Source organism: Pelophylax lessonae (assembly GCF_965119305.1).
Source record: "Pelophylax lessonae genome assembly, chromosome: 3".
Taxonomy (NCBI): domain Eukaryota; kingdom Metazoa; phylum Chordata; class Amphibia; order Anura; family Ranidae; genus Pelophylax; species Pelophylax lessonae.
Window position 1 is genome coordinate 370,482,967 of NC_138770.1, and position 26,510 is coordinate 370,509,476.

At 44.3% G+C, this 26,510-nt stretch overlaps 1 protein-coding gene across 2 annotated transcripts in view; it reads right to left on the bottom strand.

Moving 5' to 3' along the window:
* Positions 1–26,510, bottom strand: part of MDN1 (midasin AAA ATPase 1) — a 902,759-nt gene that overhangs the window by 250,256 nt on the left and 625,993 nt on the right. For both annotated transcript variants that reach the window (XM_082250237.1, XM_082250236.1), the window contains exons 62-63: positions 25,544–25,653; positions 11,408–12,116 (exon numbers count right to left, since the gene is read on the bottom strand). In XM_082250237.1, the coding sequence (XP_082106363.1) occupies positions 11,408–12,116; positions 25,544–25,653 (819 nt within the window). The remainder of the gene's footprint in view (positions 1–11,407; positions 12,117–25,543; positions 25,654–26,510) is intronic.

The window sequence follows — 26,510 nt, forward strand, 5'->3', positions numbered from 1 at the left end:
AACATTTCGGCGGACAGATCGCAGCCCTGACATATTTGACACTTTTGGAGGTACCAGTGAATTTACTACAGCAATTAGTGCTAAAAATATGTACTGTTACTATAATAATGACACTGGCAGGGAAGGGGTTAACCCTATGGGTAAACAATGGGTAAATGTGAGCCTAGGGGTGTGATTCTAACTGTGGGGTCGGGTGGGGGCGTGGCTTGTGAAATGAACATAGAGACACGTGATCCTATATAGAAGGATCACATGAGCTCTGATCATTTCAGGGAGAAGAACGTTCGGCTGTGTTTACAACAGCCGACCGTCCTGCTCTCCCAGCGGGTGTAAGACGGCAATTGGAGTCACCTGACCCGTGCAGCGACTTTCCCGCTGCCGAGTGGGGGCGGGAGCTCGCCCCCTATCTTCTTGCACGCGACTGACGTAGGTCTACGCCGGGTTGCGCAGGAGAGCCACCCCTGCCGCAGTAAAAAGGCAGAGGGTGGTCGGGAAGTGGTTAAGCAAACTCTGTGGTGAGTTCGGCCTTCAGGACTTCTGACATACTCTGCACCCTCATGACCTCCAGAACACCTGCCATTTTAACTCTCACAATTCCCTGTCATGAGTAGACTTTATTCTAGGTTCCCCTGAGGCCCTTGCCCATATTGCCTCAGATGAAATACAGGAGAGAGGGGTCCACTCTCTACTAGTGCTGTCGGGTCAATGTTGCCTGGCGGCCTCAGGCAGCTGGCTGGAGGCTCAATCACTTCTGGCTCTCGATAATTTTTTCCCATGAATCTATCCAGCCATCACTACCTTTATAGATATGAATGCTTCTACTGCTCCACCAATGGTGGAGTGGGACACGCTCAAGCCTACCTTTTTGAATGGACCGGGCCAATATTCGATGCGGAGACCACCTATGTACACTATCCCACCCCTGAAAATCACATATACTGGATTGCAGACACATATGAATTGGAAATGCAATCTTAGCTGCAAAAGCTATCTCTACGCAAGGCACAGCATAAACAGTTATTCCAGAAATGACTCTCCTGGACAGAAGGCGAGCAGACTGGCAGACTATTGACAAGTCAGTCCCCTACTTCCAATGTGGGAACCATACAGGGCACCATTGGTCGCTTATTCACTGAAACTCAATATCCTAGAGACCTTCAGTTTCTACCACACGCTCTATACCAGAACTAATTACACCATTGCTCTACTACAACACCCCATATCCACATTCTAAATATATATCAAATTCGGTCAAGAAAGGGGAAAGATACCCCTACATAAAAGAATAGGACTTTATAGGACATGGGGTTGTCACTCGAGTTGAGAACATACACAATTTGACGTATATTAAAAAGGAATTTTATTGTACAAACATGGTTTAAAATCTCCAATTAAATGTAAAAACATGTATACAAAACAGTGTAGCGGCGTGATTTATGTATTTCCAGTACATGCATGGATAGTTTCAAATGACAATTAAAGGTACAATGCGTTTCACAGAACACTTTCTCTGCTTCTTCAGGGAACTTTAGTGGATATCAACTTAGCATGACTTTTAAACCCTCCAGAGGCATATGGCAAGACCCGGGTCACAGAATGACAGTCTGGCCACCAGTAAAAATTACAGGGCCAGGTCTGATGGACACTGGACTATAGAGGCGACAATCAGGCGGACCAAGTTTTTCAAAGCGGTCTCTGTTGCCAAAATTTAGCTGGAGCCGCTGTAAATGTAAGTACCTGCAGTACCCCAAAGATCAGAGGGGACTAGCAGCTCCTAACCTGTGGATACTTTTCCTTGCAGCCCTACTCCAAGATGTTGCAGGGTGAGGAGCCCCCAAAATGTCCACCTTCACCATAATCTCTTCCTTGCTGCAAAGCCAAAGCCCATTACAAGTCCTAGACAACCCCCACCATGGCTAGCATACACCCAGTAAACCCCACTTTAACTTTGATGCACAAAGTCTGGCATGCGGCCAAAGCCCTGTTAGGCAATACCGGCCAAACTGAACCTACCCCTCTCTGGTTGAATGAGAAACGCTCTGAGCTCTCTTGGCTGGAGGGCTTCTTGAAATGGGAGCAGGCGGAGGTCACCACACCAGCCCAACTTTACTCAGGGGGTATCCCGATAACATTCCAACAGTTGCGTTCTGAATTTCCAATAGACTAACAATAGTTTTAGCAATATAAATCCATTATCAATTACACCATGCCCACAGGTCTGACCCCGGCCACCTAGTTCTCCTCCATGCCCCTATTTGATTCCACTGCCCAAGCAAAGTCCACCAAAGGTCTTATCTCACAGGCTTATACACAATTATTGATTATAGGATAAGTTCACCCTTGGGAACATGTAACCTGTTCCACCCAATTTTATGGTGGAAAATGCAACATGTTCCCAGTGCTGTGGCCACCGCCCACCTCCCTGTGGCAATAGTACAGGGAGAAATTCCGTGTACTGCCACTATTTGAAAACAGCGTGGTCGAGCCAGGCTCAGCCCACACGGTCGCATCATTCAGACACACAGCTCCTTGTGTCTGAATGAACTACAAGCCTGACATCCTAAGTGGCTGTCGGCTTGTAGTTTTAAATGAATGACCATGGCACTGTGGTAGTTAATTGAGACTTTTTGTCAGGAAATATCGGCTTACCCATATGGGATGTACAGGTAAGCCAATACACCGACAGTTTTCAGGAGACCTACATCGCTGGTGCAATGCTTTACAGGCTCCTGCAATAAAAATTAAATCCACATTATTTTACCTGCAAAAAAAATAAAAAAAAATGTGCATTTATTTTTTTATTAAATTAACTTAAATTGCATGAACTTCTTTAATTTTTAGGTTTCCAATTTCCTTTAAACTTAGGTGGTAAGATTTAGATGTCCCTTTGGACAATCTCTGCAAGGACGTGCTACAGAATGGCCTGCTGGTGTCTCTTCTCTACACACAGGGTGACCCAACCCGTTATCCTGCACAGAGTCTACCTCACGGCAGAATTCCACCATAGTAATGGCCATAGACAACTCGCAATGCACAGTGTGTACATGTACTATGCAGATGCCCCAGGCTCACTGGATACTGGCAAAGAGTGATCTCCACACCAAATGATTTGTTCGATATTGCTCTAACACCTAATCCTATACTTTGTATTTTGGGGTATGTTGACCCTGACCTGTACGAACCTAACCTATCTCTGGCAATTATAAGGTCTCTTTTTAGTGCAAAGAAGCTGATAGCCTCTAAATGAATATCTGCTACCTCATCAACCTTGACAGATTGGATTTCCGATATGAATAAAATTGCACTCTGAGAAGCATACATATCTTCCCCATAATGCTCCACATAAATTTGATGCGATCTGGCCTAATTGATAGGCGTTATGTGCCCATATCTTGCTCTTTAAAGCTGAACTCATTCTTATATTATGTGCTGGACAGTCTCATCCTTGCGGTCTTGATAAATAATTGCTGTATCTGGCCACGGTCGATATTTCTTGTGCCTTGTGCTGCCTAAATACCCTCCTCCTGTACCTAAAGGTCTTTTTAAATGTTTTGTTGCCCTGTGTGGCACCTTGTTTCATGGTCTTTGTGTTTTTATACCACCAAAAAAGCTTAAGGAATAAAAAATGGGATTAAAAAAAGGGTATCGAGACTAAGCCCATCAAGAGCTGTGCAGAAATAGGTAACCACTAAGAAATTTGATCAATCATAAACCAGGAAGGGGTTAGGAAGAGTTCAGCGCTCAAAGGCATCAAGCATCATTCAGAGCAAGATGACTTAAGCATGAAATCCGCGTCGGGGCTCTGGAGTTTGAGTATATTATGAATGGTATATTTAGACTACCCACAAAGAGTGATCGAAGACTGGGCTACACTAGAGGATGTGCCACTGAATTAGGAACGTACTCTGCAACTAACAGTCACAGAACAGAGTCTGAGAACTCTATAATGCAGTCAAGTGACTGTACTTTACAGATCAAGAATCACAAACGATCACCACCACTTGCATAAGCAATCTCATATGTAAGTCTTGAAATGTAGAGCACTCTGTGGCTTACAAAAGTATATGAATGTCTGGGAAGCACCACAAGCAGAGCCCAGTGCCTGTGGGTCACGTTACAGGTAGCAGGGTTCGTACACATTTTTACCAATAAAATTCCATGACTTCAATATTCAGGACCTAATGTTTCATGAAATGTCTATGTATACATGTTAATTAAGAAGAAAATCCATGTTACACCCATTTCCCGGGCATTGCTACACACTAACGTTAGCTGAAACTGCATTACCCCCATAAACTGTAAAAAAGGTTACCCCACGCCGAGAATGTCACGTGACGGATCGCACGAAAGTTAACTATTGTAATTTAACCAATATTATCAACTATATTTGAATATACTGGAGAAAGAAAAAGATTTGATGGGCACTGCTGCTTGGGGATAAAGCTTCAGTTCAGGCAGTCATGAATGATAAGGTGCAGCCGGACTGGTATGGATGGCCCAGATGCACAAATGAGGCGCTTACATCAAGGGCAGCTCTTTGTTAGGCCGAAGCAACAGTCCCATGAATAGGCATAAAAGAGAAAAGTGCAACTCAGTGTAGCAGATGTTAATAATTTTATTGACACATTAAAAACTTACATGGAAGTAAGCATCTATCTTCATAACTCGGTGTCCTTCCGGGTCCGCGGTGTTTCCGTCCCTGAGGCTGGCCAGCAGTCGGGAGATGACACTAGGGGAGAACCAATCAGGGGACTCAGTCAGATCGAGGTAGCGGTGAAGCCCTTACCTCACTGGAGGGCCTCATGAACATGATGATGCGGGGGGGGGGAGGGGGGGCGGTAACTGGTTTCTGAGCATGCGGAGTGGTTCAAGCATGCTCCAAAACCGGTTAACGCGCCCCCCCTCCCCCCGCGCGCGCGGCATCACGTTTGTGCGGCCCTCCAGTGAGGTATGCGCTTCACCGCTGCCTCGATCTGAATGGTACTCCTAGTGTCATCTCCCGGCTGCTGGCCAGACTCAAGGACAGAAACACAGTGGACCTGGAAGGACGCGGAGCTATGAAGATAGACGCTTATACCTCCATGTAATTTCTTAACCACTTAACGCAAACTGACGTAGACCTACGTTGGCTGAATTTAAGTGGTTGTACCGGGATGATGCCTCTAGCTAGAGGCATCATCCCGGTACCGTTGTTTAGAGCCGGCGGTCGGCTTTCCGGCGGTAACGACCGATGCGGCTCGGGAGCAGCTCCATCGTTACCCCGGCGAGGAGGACGGGACGTCCCCTTCATCAATCACATTTCACCCTGATGAGGACATGCAAGAGCCCTGTGTCGATACGCGTGTGGGAGGGGCCATACGTCGGAGTGTGAGTACGGCTGAGCATTTTCACAGCTCACTGAGCGGATAAACCAGAACAGTTGGAGACCCCAGTCTGAGTTTCTGGGCCACTATTTGCAAATATAATGCAAACCATGTCATTATAGTGTGGTGCGCTGCAAGCACCAATTGAATTAAGTGCAATACGTTTATTTTTAATAAAGTCCGTTTACAAAACGTTACTTGCACAATGTTTATCTTTCTTCCTATCCATGTGAGCCACCCGTGAGGGATAGGAGCACCCTGACAGCATTTAAGAAAAAGCAACCCCGCAGTGCACAACTGTTGATATATACACATATATTTTTTCTACACAGAGTGATACAAATTTTTCACTACAAATTCATTATTTGTTTAAATTTATTTATTATTAATATAAGCTACACAAGTTTGCACAGCACATATGTATATTATTTCATTCACAACACACTCACAACAAGGGAGTGATCAGTGCTAGCATCCTAAAATTTACACCACCATAGATATCTCGCAGTCCTATTTAAATGTATTTGGTATATACAGTTGACTGGCTTAAAATTAGGGATGCACCGATCTTCGGATCTGAAATCGGCCCGATCCGGACAAAATAGCTGGATCGGAGATCGGTAAAATTTAGCCGTCACACGGGCCGATCCGGTTTTTCCTGAGTAACGGCTCAGCCATCCCTTACTAGGTGCAGTAATAGTATGGGATGGGAGCCGCTACTTCCTGTATAGGGTCCGGATCACAGGCGGAGTAATATCAGATGCACTCCGCCTGTGAATAGAGGAGCCACACACATGAAGCAGCGGCTTTGCTCAGTACTGCAGCCGCTTGCTTTGTGTGTAGCTCCGGATCGGTTCCGTATCGGCGATTTCACAACGCCAGATATCGGTATCAGCTCCAAAAAAGTATGATCGGTGCATCCCTACTTAAAATGTTTGTTTTTCCAGTGTCCAGACCTCCTAAAAGCAGTATACCCCAATATTTTATGATTTTCATCATCCTGTGTCCCTCAATGAATGATTAAGAAATACTTTCTATTGCAATAATATAAGACAGCAGAATCCGTGAACCAAATCACTTTACATTTTACAGCTGGATCAATGTGTCTAAAACTTCAGCTGGTTATATAGGAAAATCAAATTAGCTACTTGAGCCTTCTTGGAAAAAAAAAAAAAAAAAAAAAGCCCGTGTGGATGAATTTTTATAAAATAAAAGTTTGGATAATTTAGCTAAACATAACTAAATAGGGCTGCCTATGATAAAAATATGAAGCCAAGGTTGTATTGGCCATACTGGCACTCTTGGGCCTGTGCCTAGCATAGTACAGCTAGAGAGGAAAGCCAAGCCTCAAAATTCACAAACTCTGAACACTTTATCCTTATTTTGTTTCCCTCTTCTGCCGAGCGATGTATAAAAATGTAGAGGAAAAGGAGTGCAAGGGGGAAATAAGAGATGTCACAGGACTCTATAAATTAGAAAGTATGATACCATTACTGATTTCTTGTTTTGTAATCAAAATGATACAAAAGCAACACCGCCTATACATCAGACGACATTCTGGTTATTCTAGTGCATTATAATTGAATTACTAAAAGAATAACACAAGGCAAGGGCAGGAGTTTGAAAAAAAGGGCTGCAAGATTTCTAAATGCAACCCTGTTTTCAGCACAAATGCAGGAAAATAGGCTTCGTCTTAGATTGAGGTTTTCTTTTAATCATGAAATACAAAAGGCAATTATAGGTCTGTTTTTGTTACCATTTATTTCATTGCCCAACATATTTATAAGAGTTATGGCATTCAATTAAAAGAAAATATGAACTGCAGAACTGAATTACAATGGCATCTGCACTGATTCACGAAGCTAATAATAAAGCGGGACTTTATGGGTAACAATAAATTATGTAGTTAATAGTGTTATTTCTAAAAAGTTTTTATTTTAAAAACTAACATATATATATATATATATATATATATATATATATATATATATCTCTTGTATCACTAATTCTCAATAATAACACATGGTACAGAATATCATGAACTGATTTAGGCCATATAACAAAAAAATGGCTCATACATAGAATTGAAACGATACACAATACAATACAAACACAGTGTTCCTAAAGGAGTGGTACATTAAGCAACGCGTTTCGATACATATGTGATAAATGACATTAATCTTTGTCAGGGATTTCTGAATCCACTCCTAGAAGAAGGGGGTACAACATAATATAAGCTTGATAAAATTATTTACTTTTCCAAACATAAAAGACATTTTAATATGCATCTGTGATTCTTCCCTGGGGGTAATCAGAAAAAGAAAGAAGAAAACAAGAGAAAAAAGAGGAAAGAAAAAGAGAGAAAAGAAAAAGGGGGGGGGGGAGGGGAGAAGAAGGGAGAGCTCCCCCATCCAACCACCCCATATCCCCCCCCGAGAGAGATGTTCCACCACATACCTGGCAACCCACACCTTGCTTTATCCCCTGTGGATATCCTATATATATTCATTCAAGTGGAGGCTAGAGACAAGTATAGAGTTTTCTGATTCTTGGTCCTATAACAATAAATGTATCCATCAGCTGAGAATTTGATCTCCAATGGGGAGAGAGAGCAAACTCCAGCATTGTCAACAAATGAAGAGGGGATATAGTTAGTCTGAAAAAGGCTCACCTAATTATTTGCATCCAGCCGATTGTTTAAAAACCATAAAGTGTATATATTGTGTCTATTAACCCCTCAGGTTCCCACGCACCAGAAAAAGAGAGAGGAGAGGGAGGGGCCCTTTCATTCATCCTTCATCTGGTATAGGGAGAAAAGAGGAAGATAGAAATTAGTCCAAAGGGGAAGGTTGGGGATTTTATTTCTTTAAATTATAAATATATATAAATATATATATATATATATATATGTAGATTACAAGTTCATATCAATCTTCCCTACCTTGATTTTCAAATTTGGGTCCAGGGATTTTTTTTTTTTATATTTTTGAAATAATTCTAAAATATATATTCATGTACTACTAAAATGCAATATAAATGCACTGTGAAACGTTCTCTCCTGGGTTTGATCAAAAGTTTCTCTTCTTCGCTCAAGATTTAAAAAACTTCCCCTTTTCTTTTTTCCCCCCCTTACACATCCTGAGCTGAGTGTCGGGGTGCATATATATATATATATATATATATATATATATATATATATATCTTTATAGGCACGTGGTGAGGGATCCTCCAATACATAAGGAACCGTTCTTTCAATCAAAATTTTAAATTTTTTTTTAAATTTTTAAAATTTAAAATTTTTGAAGTAGCAAAGAGTCCACTCTATAGAAAAAGTTTTCAGCTCGGTGATTGAATTCCCAATGATCTAAAAATATATACATCCATATATATATATAGTGAGGATAGTTCTTTTAGTGTATGAAGATATAAGTAATAAGTAAAGAATATCTGAAGAATATTGATACTTACAGCGACAATTGCTGCGGTTAGCTCACTTAACAGAGGGAGAGTGTCCACCGAGTTAAAGAGAGGCTATCCCGTCTTGTCGGTAATTCCTACAAGTGTCCAAAAATGTATGTATATAGTCATGGTGAAATACCTTCTATTTGGTGAAGGAAATTCCCCACAGGAGGAGGAAAGGAAGTATCACCATTACAGAAGTATATTTATAAGGACTTACAGTTAAGGAGCCTTTGATTGGCCTATGAAAAAAGGGGGGCCATCTGGTCAGAGGAGAATCTTGTGCTTCCACAGAACACGGTAATTAGTATCCCTAAGGGGATCAAATAATGGAGACAACTCAATTTGGGCTAAAAAGAAGATTCCTCTAGAGAGGTAAGCCTATTGCAGATAAACTTAGATGGTGTAACCCTCCTTACTTGCTTTTAATTGTCCATTATGTATCATCCCGGACCCAAGATCCTTGTTCACCGTTCATGGAGAGGAATAGCTCTCCTGTTTGTCTCTCGGCGTCCCTTTATGGCAAACAGGTGAGTGTCTGCAGCTGTAGCGGATCCCGTGATGTGTATATAACATCACTTCCGCCCAACTCCTATGAGTATCGTCGCATCACTTCCGCCCAAACCTGCGGGCGGAAGGTGTCCGGCGTTTCTCTCTATTGGCTTGGCTGGGGGGGAAGGAATTCAATGATGTCTATGTGACATTTCCGCCCCATCTTTGTTTCGGCTTCGCCGCATTACTTCCGCCCAAACTGGTCGGGGCGGAAGTGTTCAGCATACATCTCTTATTAATATTGCCAGGACGGTTTACTTAATCGAGGCATGGCGGAACTCAATATTAATGTTAATAGAATAAATTCATGAAAAATAAAGCTTAGAGGTTATAATTCTTTTGAGCAATGTTTTTGGCAAAAATATACTTCAAAAATTTAAAATTTTGATTGAAAGAACGGTTCCTTATGTATTGGGGGATCCCTCACCACGTGCCTATAAAGAGATATATATACACCCCGACACTCAGCTCAGGATGTGTAAGGGGGGGGGGGGGGGAAGAAAAGGGGAAGTTTTTTAAATCTTTGGCGAAGAAGAGAAACTTTTGATCAATCCCAGGAGAGAACGTTTCACAGTGCATTTATATTGCATTTTAGTAGTACATGAATATATATTTTAGAATTATTTCAAAAATATAAAAAAAAAATCCCTGGACCCAAATTTAAAAATCAAGGTAGGGAAGATTGATATGAACTTGTAATCTACACATAAATATATATATATATATATATATATATTTATAATTTAAAGAAATAAAATCCCCAACCTTCCCCTTTGGACTAATTTCTATCTTCCTCTTTTCTCCCTATACCAGATGAAGGATGAATGAAAGGGTCCCTCCCTCTCCTCATTTTCTGGTGCGTGGGAACCTGAGGGGTTAATAGACCAAATATATACACTTTATGTATGGTTTTTAAACAATCAGCTGGATGCAAATAATTAGGTGAGCCTTTTTCAGACTAACTATATCCCCTCTTCTTCATTTGTTGACACCGCTGGAGTTTGCTCTCTCTCCCCATTGGAGATCAAATTCTCAGCTGATGGATACATTTATTGTTATAGGACCAAGAACACTTGAATGAATATATATAGGATATCCACAGGGGATAAAGCAAGGTGTGGGTTGCCAGGTATGTGGTGGAACATCTCTCTCGGGGGGGGGGGATATGGGGTGGTTGGATGGGGGAGCTCTCCCTTCTCCCCCCCCCCCTTTTTCTCTCCTTTTCTTTCCTCTTTTTTCTCTTGTTTTCTTCTTTTTTCTGATTACCCCCAGGGAAGAATCACAGATGCATATTAAAATGTCTTTTATGTTTGGAAAAGTAAATAATTTTATCAAGCTTATATTATGTTGTACCCCCTTCTTCTAGGAGTGGATTCAGAAATCCCTGACGAAGATTAATGTCATTTATCACATATGTATCGAAACGCGTTGGTTAATGTACCACTCCTTTAGGAACACTGTGTTTGTATTGTATTGTGTATCGTTTCAATTCTATGTATGAGCCATTTTTTTGTTATATGGCCTAAATCAGTTCATGATATTCTGTACCATGTGTTATTATTGATACAAGATATATATATTATGTTACAGTCTTTAAAATAAAAACTTTTTAGAAATAACACTATTAACTACATAATTTGTTACCCATAAAGTCCCACTTTATTATGGGGGTTCCTTTTTGAAACCAATGTCTAGGGATTATGGTAACACATTTCCCTATTGTTGACTACACACTCTTTACGATTCACAAAGCTAAAGCTTACAATCAGCAGGTGGCCACACCTAGTCCTGCCTAGCATTTTCAAAATTGGCAGAACTGCCTCTGTTGACATCCCTCTCCCCCATTTGCAAGATGCAGGGTCTAGAAAGGGGAGCATTTAATACACAATATGGAGGATTTAGCTCTGCCGGGGTAGGTAAACCAAGATATTTGTTTACTTTATGAGGCTAGTGCATATAGTAACTGCATACGGTACTTTAGTTGTGCAATGGTTTAAACAAATGTTAGAGAAAATAAAAAGGGAAAGACTAACCTGGTTGATATGCCTAAAAAGCGTCAAGGATTGGTCATCCATTTCTCCTTTGCAAAGAACATGGGAACGCAGGTAAAGCAACCCATTGACTAGCAACTGCTCTTTAGTGAGGCAGGAACTTAGATCCTTTCCATGGGTAGGCTGGTCTTTGCATGGATATTTTTGAGACAGTTTTTTAAGACTTTTTAGAATATCAAGTGAACCAACAGAACACAAGCTATCCGCTCGAGAGAAATATGTTGGAAAGATATCACATGTGGAGGGGAAAGCCAGAAGAGAGGTGAGTAAACTTGTTATCTTAGATGGGGAAATGAGGGTACTATTCATTGTGGTAAAGAGTTCTGAGGCCATTATCCTCACACCGTGCTGAACTTGCAAAATAGCAGCCTGTAGGGGGGTTACCATATCTGGATAATAGCAATAATCTTCTGCAAGGCGCTTTCCAAACTGATGATGTGACCGCTGCCATGCTGCCTCCTCAGATAAGAGGTTATTAAGACCTTGTCGTGACTTTGTGCCCTTTCCACCTAGGGCTTTCTGAAGTCGAGTAGCTAAGTCCTGAATAGAAGACATTTTGCCAATGCTGTTGAGGTAGTTGTGGACATCTTGGTACAATGCATCATAGCTGGAGCTACTTGGACGATAAGCTTGCTTTTTGGAAAGATTATGAACCACGGCTTTCAATTTTTGAATTCTCTGTAGTAAAAGACTAAAGAAAAAGTTAAAGTTAGTCAATTTTTTAAGATTGAACTTGTGTTACTCATATTACAAACATGTAATAGATTTTTAACTTGCCTGTACAATCCCTTTCTTTAAAGTATTTTGCATTAACACAGGAGTTCATTCTTAGACCAATGGGTTATACTCCCCCTCCAAGTAACTGGACACTGTCAAACAGCAAAGCTTGACTCAACCTGGTATAACCCCACTTATTCCCACAATGCCTCAAAATAAGAGGAAAACAAACAGAGAAGGCACCAACAGGACCGCCTGAAGTGGACCTTTCGGCGATGACCAGTGTTTAACAAGACCCAAATCTGGTAAAATTTGGTAAAAGTGCATGTGGAACACCAGGTGGCAGTTATTAAAGGCTTCAGAAACATAGGCCTGGTGCTGGAAATCCTACAAAGCACTGACTTTTCTGGTGTAGTGAGACATCACTAGGAAGGGAATGTGCACACAGAGTAATGATCTGCCAATTTCACCAATATAGCTAGTGGATCAAAAGGCAGCCTGTGCATTTTGAGAACCTTCAGAGTCTGAATGATGAATCAAAGTCGTGGCTGGAAGATAAACTCATGCTTCACTACAAGACAGACTAGAGAAATTTCGTTAGGATGGAGTCAGAAACAAGGAAGGTAAAGTTAAGGAATGACATGGATGAATAGCCGAGATCACCTTAGGGAGAAAGGAGTTCTGAGGCCTTAAAACAACTGTGTCCCTGTGGAAAAACAAAAGATGGTGCCTTACAGTATAATGCTAAAAGTTCAGACACCCTTCAGATCGAAATGATAGCCAAAAGAATGTCAACCTTGCTTGAAAGAAAATGGAAAGACATATCCTAAAATCGGTCCAAATGGTGTCTACTTGAAGCACAGACACCAACCAGGATGAGGTCCCATGGAGTCAAAGAAAAGAATACAGGCAGTACAATGCAAGCCATTCCCTGTAGAAAGGCTCACACCGAGTAATGGGAGTTTTGCAGCCTCTGAAAATGCGCTGCCAAAGCAGAAACCTGGCCCTTAATAGTCCTTAGAGCTTTGGACTTGGCCATTCCTAGCTGAAGGAAGGAAAAATGGGATTTTTGACTTACCGTAAAATCCATTTCTCTGATGTTCATTGACAGACACCATTGGGTTATACTGCCCACCACAGGAGTAGGACACTAGACAGAAAAAAGGCTGGATACGCCAATGGGCAGTCCCAAGGGGTATACTCCATCTCTCTGCTATAGGCACTCAGTTTAGTTACAAGCAGTGTCAGGAGAATTACAACTCCACAGAGGGGTGGGTGCTGTGTCCGTCAATGAACATCAGAGAAATGGATTTTACAGCAAATCAAAAATCCCACTTTCTCTTTCATTCATTGATTGACACAGCTACCGATATTCTTAACCTTTGGGACGTTCCAAAGCAGTGGGAACAGCGAAAAATTCCCAAGGCTAAACTATAGCCAACCAGGTAAACAAGAGCTCAACAAAACCAACTGAAGCACACTTGAAACAAAAAAAAACAATACACCCTCAAAGAGGATCAGGTCCTCAAACAGCAGCCTGTAAAACCCTGCAGGCAAAAGAAGCATCGGCAGATGCCAACACATCCACTTTATATAACTTTGTGAAAATGTGCACCAACGACCAGGTGGCCGCCTTGCAAAGCAGTGTCACTGACACCTGATGACGGAAAGCCAAGGACGCACCAAGCGCCCTAGTAGAGCGCAGCTTAACAGGGAAAGAAGGAATCTGACCCCTGATGGAATAGGCCTGAATCACCATCTGTGCAAAAAACACCCTGTACAGACACAGGAAAAAGAAGCAATAGGGTAGATAAAAATAATGGCAAAGTGGTACTCCAATTACCTAAATGTATTAAATCAGTTAGATACAAATTATCAAGATGCCCGGCTGAAGCCTAAGGATATGGTGACATATATACACACGAGGTGACAAAGCGGTGCACAAAAAACAAAACAACAAGACAAACATAGCACGTCCGGATGCCAGGTACTCCTTGCTACTCAGAAGTATTAATCCATTAACCAATTAGGTATATGTGTAGGCATTCCTCTGAGAGCAAACCCCTGGGAGCTCGAGCTGTGGAAAATTGCTGTAAACAAGAGGGGAAGAGGAGGAGGGAAAAGGAAACGAAAAATGCCCTCAAGTCAGAAAAATTAGCCTCTTGCAGCCAAAAAAAAAAAACCCTGTACTGCACAAAGTCTGATGTAGGGTCCTTGCTGTTATTGTATGGATGGGCCAGATCCAACACGGGATATGGGGCTGAGGGTCTCGACTAGATACAGCTGGAAATAAAGTTCATGCTGTGCAGTGACTAGGCATCAATCTTCTCAAAGGAAAAAGTTTGTTTAGACATCGTCCTGTAGTGTGGGGGATGAATAATGTTATAACCCTTGGTTATTCCCCAGCATTTAGCAGTCTATGGATAATGAATCATGACATGGCAAACAATGAACTTGCTAAGGGGACCCCCTTTGGATGACAGCTTCATGCAGTGCGGCTTGTAAAAATTCTGTTTAAAGCCATCGAATTCAAACAGATGGTACTTTACCAACTCGTCTCTTAGATTTTAGATATGTTGTGCTGTAAACAGCTGTACTGTCCGCTCTGCTCCTATCCACTGTGGCCAAGTTCCTGTATGAATCACAGTTATTCCCCCTCAATAGTGCAAGTCCCCTCTGTACCGATCATTGCAGGAGGCTTTGGCAATCCTAGCCGCTCGCTCCACAGCTCGCCGCCCAACCAGGGATTAACGGAGTGGCGTCTCAGCTGTTGATGACGTCAACGCTGAATCACCATCCGTCTGATCCATCTGGAAATGGTCGCAGAGGAAGGCGTCAACCCTTTACGAGGTCCATCCATGAGCACAAAGAGTCTGACTTCCTGAAAGACTCCTAAGCTGGCAGGTATACCCCAATTTACCCGGACCACATCCACGGTATGCAAGGAAATTTCCTTCAGATGTTTAGGCCTGGGACTCAGAAAAGGCAACACAATAGCTTTAAATTAAAATCAGAGACAACCTTTGGGTGGAACGACGGACAGGGGCGAAGAACCACCTTATCTCTGTGAATCACCAAGTAAGGTGAATGACAGGATAACGCCACCAATTCCAACACCCTGTGCACAGAGGTAATAGCCACCAAAAAGACCACCTTCTGTGACAGCGTAAGCAGGGCAAACTCCCAAAGTTTCTCAAAGGGAGGCTTATGGAGAACTGAAAGCACCCAACTGGAATCCCAAGGAGGCAATGAAACCTGCATTGGAGGTACCAATGTCAGACACCCTGAAGAAAGGTACGCACTAGGGAGTGTATGGCCAAAGGTCATTGGAAGAGGACCGCCAATGCTGACACCTGCCGCTTGATGATACTCAAGGCCAATTTCGGTTGAACCCCCACGTTGAAGGAAGGTCAAGACCTGAGCCAAAGAGAAGGAGCGAGGATGAATACCAAGAGACTCGCACCACGCAATGAACGTCTTCCACATACGATGGTAGATCTTCCTAGAGGTAGATTTCCCAGCTTTCAATAGGGTAGGAATCACTGACTCCGATAAACCCTTACCTTTCAGCACCTGGTGTTCAACAGCCAAGCTGTCAAAGCCAGCAACTGTAAAGCAGGATGGAAGATCGGTCCTTGGGACAGCAGATCTTCCCTGAGAGGAATCTTCGAAAAGAACGTCGGCGACCGGCCGCACCAGACCAGCATATCAAGCCCAGCGAGGCCAGTCCGGAGTCACTAAGATGACTGGAATCCCTTCTGCCTCGCCTCCATCCTGCGGAGAAGTCTTGGCAGAAGCTTGAGACGAGGGAAGGAGTAAATCAGACAATATTGACCCCACGGGGCCACCAGCACGTCTGTGGCATCCACCAGAGGATCCCTTTACCGAGCCACAAACCTCTGCACCTTTCTGTTGAGCCGAGACGCCAACAGATCCACCTCAGGGATGCCCCACCGGAGAACACAGTTGATGAAACCCCATCAGATGAAGTGACCACTCCCCTTGGTCCAACACCTGCTGACGGAGGTAATCCGCCTGCCAATATTCCACACTGGGAAAGTGTACAGCGAAGAGGGCTGGAACAAATCGCTCTGCCCACCTTAGATTGCCGGCTACCTCCTTAGCTGCCAGGACACATCTTGCGCCCCCTTGGTGATTAACATAAGCCACGGTCATGCCATTGTCCGAATAAATGCGCACTGGACAATCCTGAAGACGATCCGTCCAATTGTCCAGACAGAGTCTGATCGCTCAGAGTTCCAAGACATTGATCGGTAGTCTGGACTCTTTCAGCATCCAGTTCCCCTGAGAAGAATGCTTGCCGAGGAGGCCACCCCAGCCTGACAGGCTGGCATCCGTGGTGACCACTGTCCAATACAAGGGGAAAGAGGATTTGCCCAGACAGAGAACAAAGCCACCATATCAGGGACTCCTTCGTTCTCCGACTCAGCCGGATCTGATTGTCCAGAGACTGCTGATTCTTGTCCCATTTGGTCAATCTCCCTTTGCAGAGACCTCTCTCAAAAAGGTAGACACCATCAGGCCCAGCACCCACATGCAAGTCCGGAGGGATGACCATCTGCTGGACAGCAGGAGACTAATTGCATCCTGCAATTTCTGGAGTTTGTGCAGAGGAAGGAGCACTCTGGCTAAGGCAGAGGGCAGAGTCCAGAGTCAGACCCAGCTAGCCCAGCTTTGTGGTCAGAACCAGAGCAGACTTCTGACAATTTAGAATCCAGCTGAACACCTGCAGAGTTGTGATCTCCAGGTTTTCCACCACAGCAGGAGACTATGCTCGCAGAAGGAAATCAACCCAGTAGCCCAGTACCACGATCCCCCGTTGGCATAACAAGGCTAGCACCGGGGCTAACACTTTTGTGACGATCTGAGGAGCAGAGGCGAGACCAAAGGGTAAAGCCACAAACTGACAATACTCCTCTCCCACAGCAGAGCTGAGAAAACGCTGGTGACATAATGGAATGTGAAGGTAGCCAGCCTTGATGTCAAAAGAGGGGAGGAAATCCCTGACACAGCAAACAACCACCATTCGAATGTACTCCATTCTCAACTTCTGCACGCGAACAAAGCAGTTTAGCACCTTGAGGTCCAGGATTGGACGCACTTTGCCATCCTTCCTGGGGAATGTGAACAGGTTAGAGTAAACCCCCTGAAAACGTTCCGGAGTTCGGAACCGGGACAATCACCCCTTGAAGTAACAGGTCTTGTACCGCCCCCAAACTGGCGCTGCAAGCGGTCCGGGACAGGCACAAGTTGGAAGGAAAAAACCTTGCCGGGGGACAAGAGCAGAACTCGATCTTGTAACCGGACCAAATTAATTTGTGGACCCACTTGTCTTGCACCAAGGCTCTCGGCCTGCCAGACCAGGTTCGTTTGGATCCTCCAGAGGAGACCTTGAATGGCATTGAGCCCTTTCCAGTCAACCTTGAGGGGCGAAAAAACTTCTTATGAGCCAAGAAGAAAGGCCCTTGTTTATGATGAGGTTCCTTGCCCTTAGAAGCCTGTTGAAGAAAAAGTACTCTTTCCCCCTGTGAGATTTTTAATGAGGTCATCCAGGGTAGCTCCTAACAGGCAGTCTCCTTGAAAAGGAAGATCAGTCAAGGTCTTTTTAGAAGTCTGGTCCGCAGACCAGCACTTGAGCCAAAAGACATGCTGAAGGACCGCTGTCAAAACAGACCCGAGCCACTAGGGGAGCCGCATCCAAAGAGGCTTCACAGATAAACTGCAGCCCGTGGACTAGCTGGTCCGCCAGCTCGACAAAGGCAGGCGGGAGCAGTTCTCTCTCCAAGTCATGGCATAAGAGCTTAGCCCACTTGAGTTTGCGACACCAGGGCAATGGTAAATACCAGCCTCATTGTTGAATCAGCCAGAGTGTACATATTGCGGGCCTAAGCTTCCGCTTTCCTGGTTGCCTTTTTTAATCTGGAAACCGGAGGGTCCACGTCGTAAGAAGGGACTCATAGCGTTAACCCCTAGTAAAATGCTTAGGGACCCCACGGGGACGCTTTGGTTGTCCCCACTCTTTAGCGACAATTCTGTCCAAATAGGCAGAGAAAGTTACAACCTTTGCCATTGTAGAGGGCTTGCAAGTACCAAAGGGAACCTGCACCTTAATCACAGCTGTGTCCTCTATTTTCAGGGTCTCATGCACAGATACAATCAGTGCCTCCAACAGTGCCTTTTCATGCGTGGTTGCAGACGTGGAGGAATCATCATCACTGTCAGAGGATTACGGGAGCGAGGTTGCAGACCCAGCAGGGTGACCCATGTCCGCGGCAGCTGAATCAGATTCAGGCTTAGATGAGGACCGGGGGCCCTTTTTGCCAGCCCGTCGCCCGAAAGCCACCGCCACCCGGGACACAAAACTCCAGGACCGCTGTCAGTGCATTGATGGATGGTCGGGAAACGGAGGGCCCAGCAGCCTCAGAGAGGGGATCAGGTGGGGAGATGTGCTTCAAAGACTCCATGAGTCACCAGGGGAACCCCACAAAGTGTAAAACACTGCAAAGGGACAACTGTGTGCAGCGATTATTAAGTTAAAGGATCCAGGATTCAGCCTCAGGGGATGAGGAGCTCCCTCTGCCGATATCGCTGCCCAGAGGGCTGCACAGTCATGGCCGCCGCTATTTTCAATGGTAAACCACAGCAAAATGGTCGCCAGACTACATAAACCCAGCCTGCTGCGTATAGAAACACGCAGGCTACAACAAAATGACGGCCCCGCGTAGCACCGTGAAGGTCACAGGGACCCAGGCCTCGAAGACAGATCCAGGCAGGACAGGGGGCTCTGTCAGGAGCGCCCTTCAGGTTAAACCCCCCCCCCACCCGTTTGTCTAGTCACCGGTGTTGCACCCCACCGGCCGCCATCGCCAGAGAGCACCCTGCCTCCACCCCAGGAGGTGAACTAGACCACCCAAACAGCCCCAGCATACGTTCGAGGGGGAGTAGGATGGGGTACACTGGAAAATGTGGGACTCGGGGGTCCGACCGTCCCAAGGAAGGGCCCACGTCCACCCCAAAACCTTCCAGGAGGAGAGGGGGGACAGCTATTCACCATACCAGGAAACAGGCAGGCACCGCTCCAGACCAAACCTCCTCTCCATCAAAATGGAGGCTGTTGGCCAGAAGAAATGCTGCGACACGGTAAAAGGTCCGGTTGTATGCGACCTCACGAGGCGTTTGTCAGCCCCAATCAAATGGGGCTATGTCGCACCCGACCTAGAGTAGAGCTGAGGTCTGCCTGTGCTCGCTGGCCACACTGGGGTGACCACTGGAACTAGATTATCCAGCCCGTCACCCAGTCCGGCAGTGGATTGTAGATCTCACAGGAAAAATCAAGGAGAAGATCCCAGCAAGTTACTAGGCCCCAAACCCCTGACTAGGCAGAAAAAAAAAAAAAAAAACTATAGCAGAGAGGGATTATACCTCCTGGGACTGCCCATGGGCGTAGCCAGACTTTTTTTCTGCCTAGTGTCCTACTCCTGTAGGAAGCAGTATAACCCAATGGTTAAGAATATCAGGAGCTGTGTCCATCAATGGACGAAAGAGGACGCACTATTCCACAGAATATTTTCTAGAATGAAGCTGCCCAAGCAAATTAAGCTTTTCACATGAGGTGAAAAACCTACAAGATGAAAGCTTTCTGGTCTTAAGCAAGGTGGAAATAACAGTGCTTCAGGATTTGGGCTTCAACAGCTAGGGGAGGGGGGTGAAGGGAAGGGAAGGTATAAATTAGGTTGAATTGATTAAATGGAGTGACTAGAGCACCACCATGAAATTTAAGTCAACAGTATGCCAATTTTAAATGTCTGGAATTTGCATTTGGGTAGGTCTGGAACATTAAAAAGTGGAACTTCTGCTTATATGCTTCCCCCCTCTGGTGCCACATGTGGCACCTTTCAAGGGGGAGAAGTGAACAGGTAACTTGCCTTTGACAGGTACTCTTCCCCACTTCCAGGAGACAGCCCCGCGGTGCTGTCCTTCGTATGTTCGGCCCCCCTCCTCCTTCCTCTGTCCCTGGGCCAATTATAAAGTACAGTAAGCTTTGCGCATGCACAGTAACGAACCAGCTGTAAAGCCGAAAGGCTTCACTGTTGGGTTCCCTTACCCTGAATGGCGGCGGCAGTTCCAACATCGTGGGAACAATGGACAGGTAAGTTCTAATATTTAAATGTCAGCAGCTACAGTATTTGTAGCTGACAACTTAATTTTTTTCCTTTGGAGGGGGGGCAGAACTCCTCTTTAAAGCTGAACTCCAGCTTTCTTTTCACTAGACCTGAATGGTATAATCATTCCCCAACATAGTTCATGCCGCTGTACCATATTGCTCTGTTCTGTCAGATCTCCTGGGTTTTAGTTGAAGCTTTGTACCATGTGACACTATGAATAGTCTAATGTAGACCAAAAGCCTTCCATAGACACTTCCTGCTCCATCTGTAGCCTAGAACACACCTCTTCGCATGTCAGACTGTGCTGTAACTTCTTTCATAGCTCCGATGATGGGTGGTATGGAATACATCCTAATTAGCATTCAGTACCACCCAGTCACACCTACAGGAAGAGTCCAAACCTCCAAACTCCCTACTCACAGATCACACCATTATTCAAAATCAAAAGGAAACGCCTTCATACTGGCTGTGCTGCTGGGACGGATGAATAGGCCGCCCTGGCACACACAGCACCACATGAAAGTCAAGTGACTTCCAGCGCCACTATCCTCATCACACAGAAAATGCATGCTTTTTCTTGCAGAATGCCCTGTGTTGGGAAGAGCGCAGATGTGAACGAACAGTAAGCCAAGCACGACACGTGTTTCCACGGGTTTACTAAATGCAAAGCACACGTCTTCTGTGCAGGTTGCCACTCGTTTGGAAACGCGCAGATGCGAACTAATGGTAATGCAAACGCACTTTGCATTGCCACGCGTTTTCTAAGTGCACAGAAAAGCATACATTTTCTTGCAGGTTGCTGTGCATTCATAAATGCGCAGATGCAAAAAAATGTTAGCGCAAGCACAACGCGCGTTGCTGCATGGTTTTGAGAAGCATGGCATGCATTTTGTGGTGGGTTGCTGTACATTCAGAAACACACAGATGCAAATAAATAGTAACCCAAGTGTGCTGTGCATTTTCTTTTGGATTGCCGTTCATTTGAAAATGCGCAGATGTGACCAAATGGTATCGCAAATGCGACATGCACTGCAGTTTGTTTTCTAAACACATGACAAAGCACAGGTTTTCCTTTGCTAGTTGCTGTGGGTTTGGAAATGTGTAATTGCTGCACGTTTTTGAAATGCATGGCAAAGGAAAAGTTTTTTTTTTTTTTTATTGTAGGTTGCCATATGTTTAGAAACACCCAGATACAAACAAATGGTAATGCAAGCAAGCTGCACACTGGCACGCATATTTGAAATACTTAAAGCGTACGTTTTCTTGCGAATTGCCGTACATTTCGAGAACTTGCAGATGTGAACGAAATAAACAAGTCTGATGCGCGTTGCTGTGCTTTTTTAAAATGCGCCGCAGAGTTTGAGTTGCTATGTGTTTTTGAAAATGTACAGTGTGTTTTCTGTCCTGGTTGCATTCAGAAACATAAAACACTGCTGCGCAATTTGAAACACACTGCGAAGCATAGTTTTTTCATTTTGGGTTGCCGTGCATTTTGAAACAGGCAGATGCAAGCAAATTTTTTTGATAACGCCCAAGTGGGAGGGCGAAACCCTTTGACGTAACTTGCGGTGCGGCAGAGTCTGATGTCACTTCCTGGTTCCCGTGGAACGCACGCTGATGCGGCGCTCCCAGGACTGATTGTACTACAGCACTCTACGCTCTTATATGCCTGATCACTCCATTGTTTTGTAAGTAGTATTTAATATGGTAATAAACTTCTTTTTATACTGGCTTCATCATGTGGAACTTCAATTTTTTTGGAGCTCTCCAGGGCCATTGTATGTAAGGGGCCGTAACTACAGGGGGCTGTAATCTGATTTCAGTGAGAGAATCCCTTGCTCCGTTCTTCAGATACTTTAGACAAGGTCATAACAGGGAATCTTCCTGGAGGAAATATATTTTGATAAGCTTCCTTTGATCCATAAGGGGTCCAACATTTCCGGTGAGTAGGGTCCCTGAAGTGGACAGACGTTTGGCACTTTGGAGCACTTAAGCACCTATTCAAAATATCACCAGCACCTTTTTCAACTTGCACAGTATATTGGACAATTCAGCACTGATTGCACCTTTTTTTATTGCACTTTTTCAGTATTATTGGCACTTTATTGATCTATTGCATGGGATTGTGTAATTTGCTTCAATAATTTGCACTATATTATTAACCTTTGATTGATTTGCACTTTATATTAATTTTTCAAGTATCCATACACTTTTCATTCTTGCAAGCGCTGTGTTTTTTGTTAATTAACTCTTCAAAAGGATACCTGATGTACCTTGACAGTGCATTTGGGTGAACCCCACTGACTCCTGATAATTTTGTCAAAATAGGCAGGAAAGGGAAACACCTTTGTCGCCTTTCGAGGATTTGCAGGTACTGAAATGTACTGGCTCCTCTGACGCAGCTGCGCCCTCCAGTTTTAAAGTTTCCCGCACTGCTACAATCAGTGCATCCACTAGCCCCTTTTCGTGCGAGGCTGTAGTGGAAGAGTAATCATTGTCGCTATCAGAGCCCTCAAGGTGCGTGGACGCAGACCCAGTAAGGTTACTGGCGTCCGCCTTTTACCCGACCAGGGATTTACCATCACCTAACCAGGTACAGAGCAGAGCGTTCAGCTGCACGCCGTGCGGCGATCAGAGAGAAAGAGGAAATGCAGGAGTTTACACTAGAGGCCCACCACGTAATCACAGCTTTGTAAGCTTCAAAAACATGGCCACCACTTTAGTCAATGGGAAACTTCAAGAAAATGGCCGCCAGACTACATAAACATGGCCGCCGATAGATACAGCAGTCGTCCATGACAAAATGGCGGCTCCTGGGACTCCAGAGGACCCTCAGAAAACAAATGGGCAGGGAGGGGGGCCCCAGCAGGAGTTCCTACCAAGACCACCCCCCCAAAAAAAAACAAAAACGAGTTGATCGCAGCCGGAAGTGCAAGCCTCCCCCCCAATCGCATACCAAAAACAGCCAGGCGTGTGGGGGCACCCTTAGGGGGAAAGAAACGGGGAGCTAGGTGTGGGCAAATGGGGGTGGTCCACAGTGTGCCTTCGATGAATGAGAGAGGACACATGCAGTAAGGACAGGAACTGGGGGGGGTCCGACCAACCCAGGGAGGGGCCCACGCCCCCCCCCCCCCCCCAACAGGCCACCAGAAAAAGTGGGGAAACTACTTAAGGCACCATGGAAACTGGATGGGCACCACTCCAGGAAGACCACCGCACCATCTTGGCATAGGGGATTCTGCAGGACAGGGGTACGCTGCGACTCAGGCTGTGACCAGGTCTGAGCGTCCTCGCGAGACGTTTAACTCGTCAGCCAGCCCCCGTCTAGTGGAGCTATGTTATGGCCGACCTAGCGGGGAGCTGAGATCGGGTCGCGCTCACTGGTCAGACTGTAAGGATCTAGAATACCCAGTGTGTCGCCCAGTCCAGCAGTTGATTGTAGTTTTCACAGTAACAGAAAATAAGAGGGAAAAAAAAAAGACTAAACAGCTAGGACCAGAGATCCCAGCAAGGAACTAGGTCCTTACTCCCCTGGGACTGCCCCATAGGCGTGGTAAAGTTTTTTTCCTGCCTAGTGTCTGACTTCTGTAGGGGGCAGCATAACCCAATGGTTAACAAGATCGAGCTGTGTCCATTAATAAACTAAAGGTACATTTTTCTTGAGCAGGCTTCTGCGGCTTCAAGGCAGGAGTACCAATCAAGAGTTAGGGTGCAAGGGTTGCATCTCACCACCTGGAGCCCTGAGATCCCGCAGTTCCCATGTGGTCTGTGCTGTATAGTTATTGAGTTGCCTTTGGGCACAACCTGTGCAGTCAACTGCCAGTCTGGAAAGGGTCAAAGATGGCATCTGAATGTGTAAAGTACCGTATCTATCCTGGGTCACGTCTGCGCAGTATTACAGGTGACTTGTCCAGTGGGCCGTGCATGAGCAGTGGGTAGCATGGTTAAACCTCTGCAGTGCATCAGCAGCTCTAAAGCACTATACTCATGTCCAGTGCCTAAATCTGAAAGACTGCCAAAGAGGCAAGGCTCAGAGCATGGCCCAGTACTAACCGGGCGCTCTCTAGCTCCCAGCTGCTCTGGGGCATGGCAAGCAAAAACCACCAACTGAGCGTTCCTTAGAGCCCCAAGAGCAGGAACCAACACTGGGGACACCAGATAGAGGCAACTTTTTCTTAATACCACAAAGCCTTTCTATTTACTAAATCTTAACATATCTAGGTCAGACATACCCTGCCTGTTTTCACCTCACCTTTAGGGTTCTAGACCCCCTTCCACATGGGCACCATCAGACGACCAAACCAGGCAGTTGAGTCATGTGTTTATCTCTGCCTGTCAAAATCAGGCAAGACAATCAGATAGTGCCCTTAAACAAAGAAAAAGAAAAAAAAAAAAAAAGGGAAGGAGGCAGGTCACGTTCACCGTGACTAGAGCCACATCACAGCCACTGAAATCCTTCATGCAGGAGGTGGTATGACCCACTCTCGATCGTCCACTAACTGCAGGTCACTGCTGACAATGTAATCCACTGTGGATGGGGAGTTACCAACTAAGTCCAAGTGGCCTATTACTCTCCCACATGTTTTAAATCATACATTCAAATGTTTCTATATTTTTTATAGTTCACAAAATAAGCAAACTTTTACTACCATAGTAACAAAGCCTTTAATTGATAATGTGTATTTTCCATTCAGTAAGGAAAAATACAATTTTTTATTTTCTGTAGGAAATCGCTTTCTAATGCTGTGACTATGACTAGTAACCCTGTTTTACACCTATAGGTTTTGCACTGTGACGGCATAGCTCACTGAACTGAGCCACATAAAAAGTTACAAAATAAAGAGATTAAAATTTAGGATCTACCATTGCCTGGCCTTTATGATGACCTACTGGCTTCAATACCTTCTGAGTCACAGACTAGGAATATGCAGACTTGCATGCTTGAGCACATCATTAACAAAGTATTCATGTTCGTGTGTCAGCATAACAGTCAACTATTATTTTCAGGAGAGTTGAGCAATGACCGCCTCAATGCTTCTCCTGTGACCTTCAAGACTTTCATCTTATACATATCCCATAAGCAAAAAGTGCTATTTTGAGTAACCTTTTTATTTTTTTTTTTGATAAATGTGTTTTGTCTGGAAAAAGTACCATAAAAGTACCTGGCCAACCTAGATCTAACCTGAATTAAACAATACTAGATCAGATAAATCACCTGATATGCGGATGAATGTGCTTCTTTAAATGCTCATCGATGATCTCCTTTCCGGTCAGTAGAGTGCTAGACAAATTCCTCGTTTTGTATTCGTACTCCAGCTGATGTAACTGAAATCAAAATGTACATAAAACAGCTTAATGAGAACAGTTTTAATAATGTGATTACTACATCATAAAAAAAAAAACACATTTTAAATCAACTATATATATATTTTTTGTTTTTATTTCAACCAATAGTTCAGCACCTATATCAAGCAGTGTATGGGAATCAGGTGTTTAAAATTAATAATGGTACCAACTTTTCACAGAACTAGTAGCTAAACATTATGCATATAACATTTGCCATTTTTTAAATGCAACCATCTGTGAAGGATAAATAAGGAGTGGATGGTAAATCTAATTTTCCTTCTGAAATCTAAAAAAAAAAAAACTTTACTACGATTGTTTGATTAATTTTTATCCTACATTAACTGAAAGCACCAATATTTTCCAAATGCCTTCCAGCAACTAACAGCAATAACTTTTCTAAACAAAAAAAAAAACAAAGCAATACTAAAACCATAAGAATAAAATATCTTGGTGAGAGAAAAAGTAAAGAAATTAGGATACTAATTGCATATACATTTTTATCCGGTCATGCTAGAAAAGAATACTTCCATTTTCTTCTGTGGTACTGCTTAAAGTAGTGTGTGTGTGTGTACACATATTGTGTGCCATGTGTGCCTCATACCTCCCTCACTGTGTGCCTCATAACTGTACCCCATTCACTCAGTGCCTCATACCTCCTCCTCAATACTGTAGCCTTCCACTCAGTGCCTCATACCTCCTAATCAGTACTTGGCCCCTCCACTCAGTGCCTCCTCCCCCTCCTCATTACTGTACCCCATCCACTCTGTGCCTCATACCACCTCCTCATTACTGTACCCTTCCACTCAGTGCCTCATACCTCCTCATTACTGTACCCC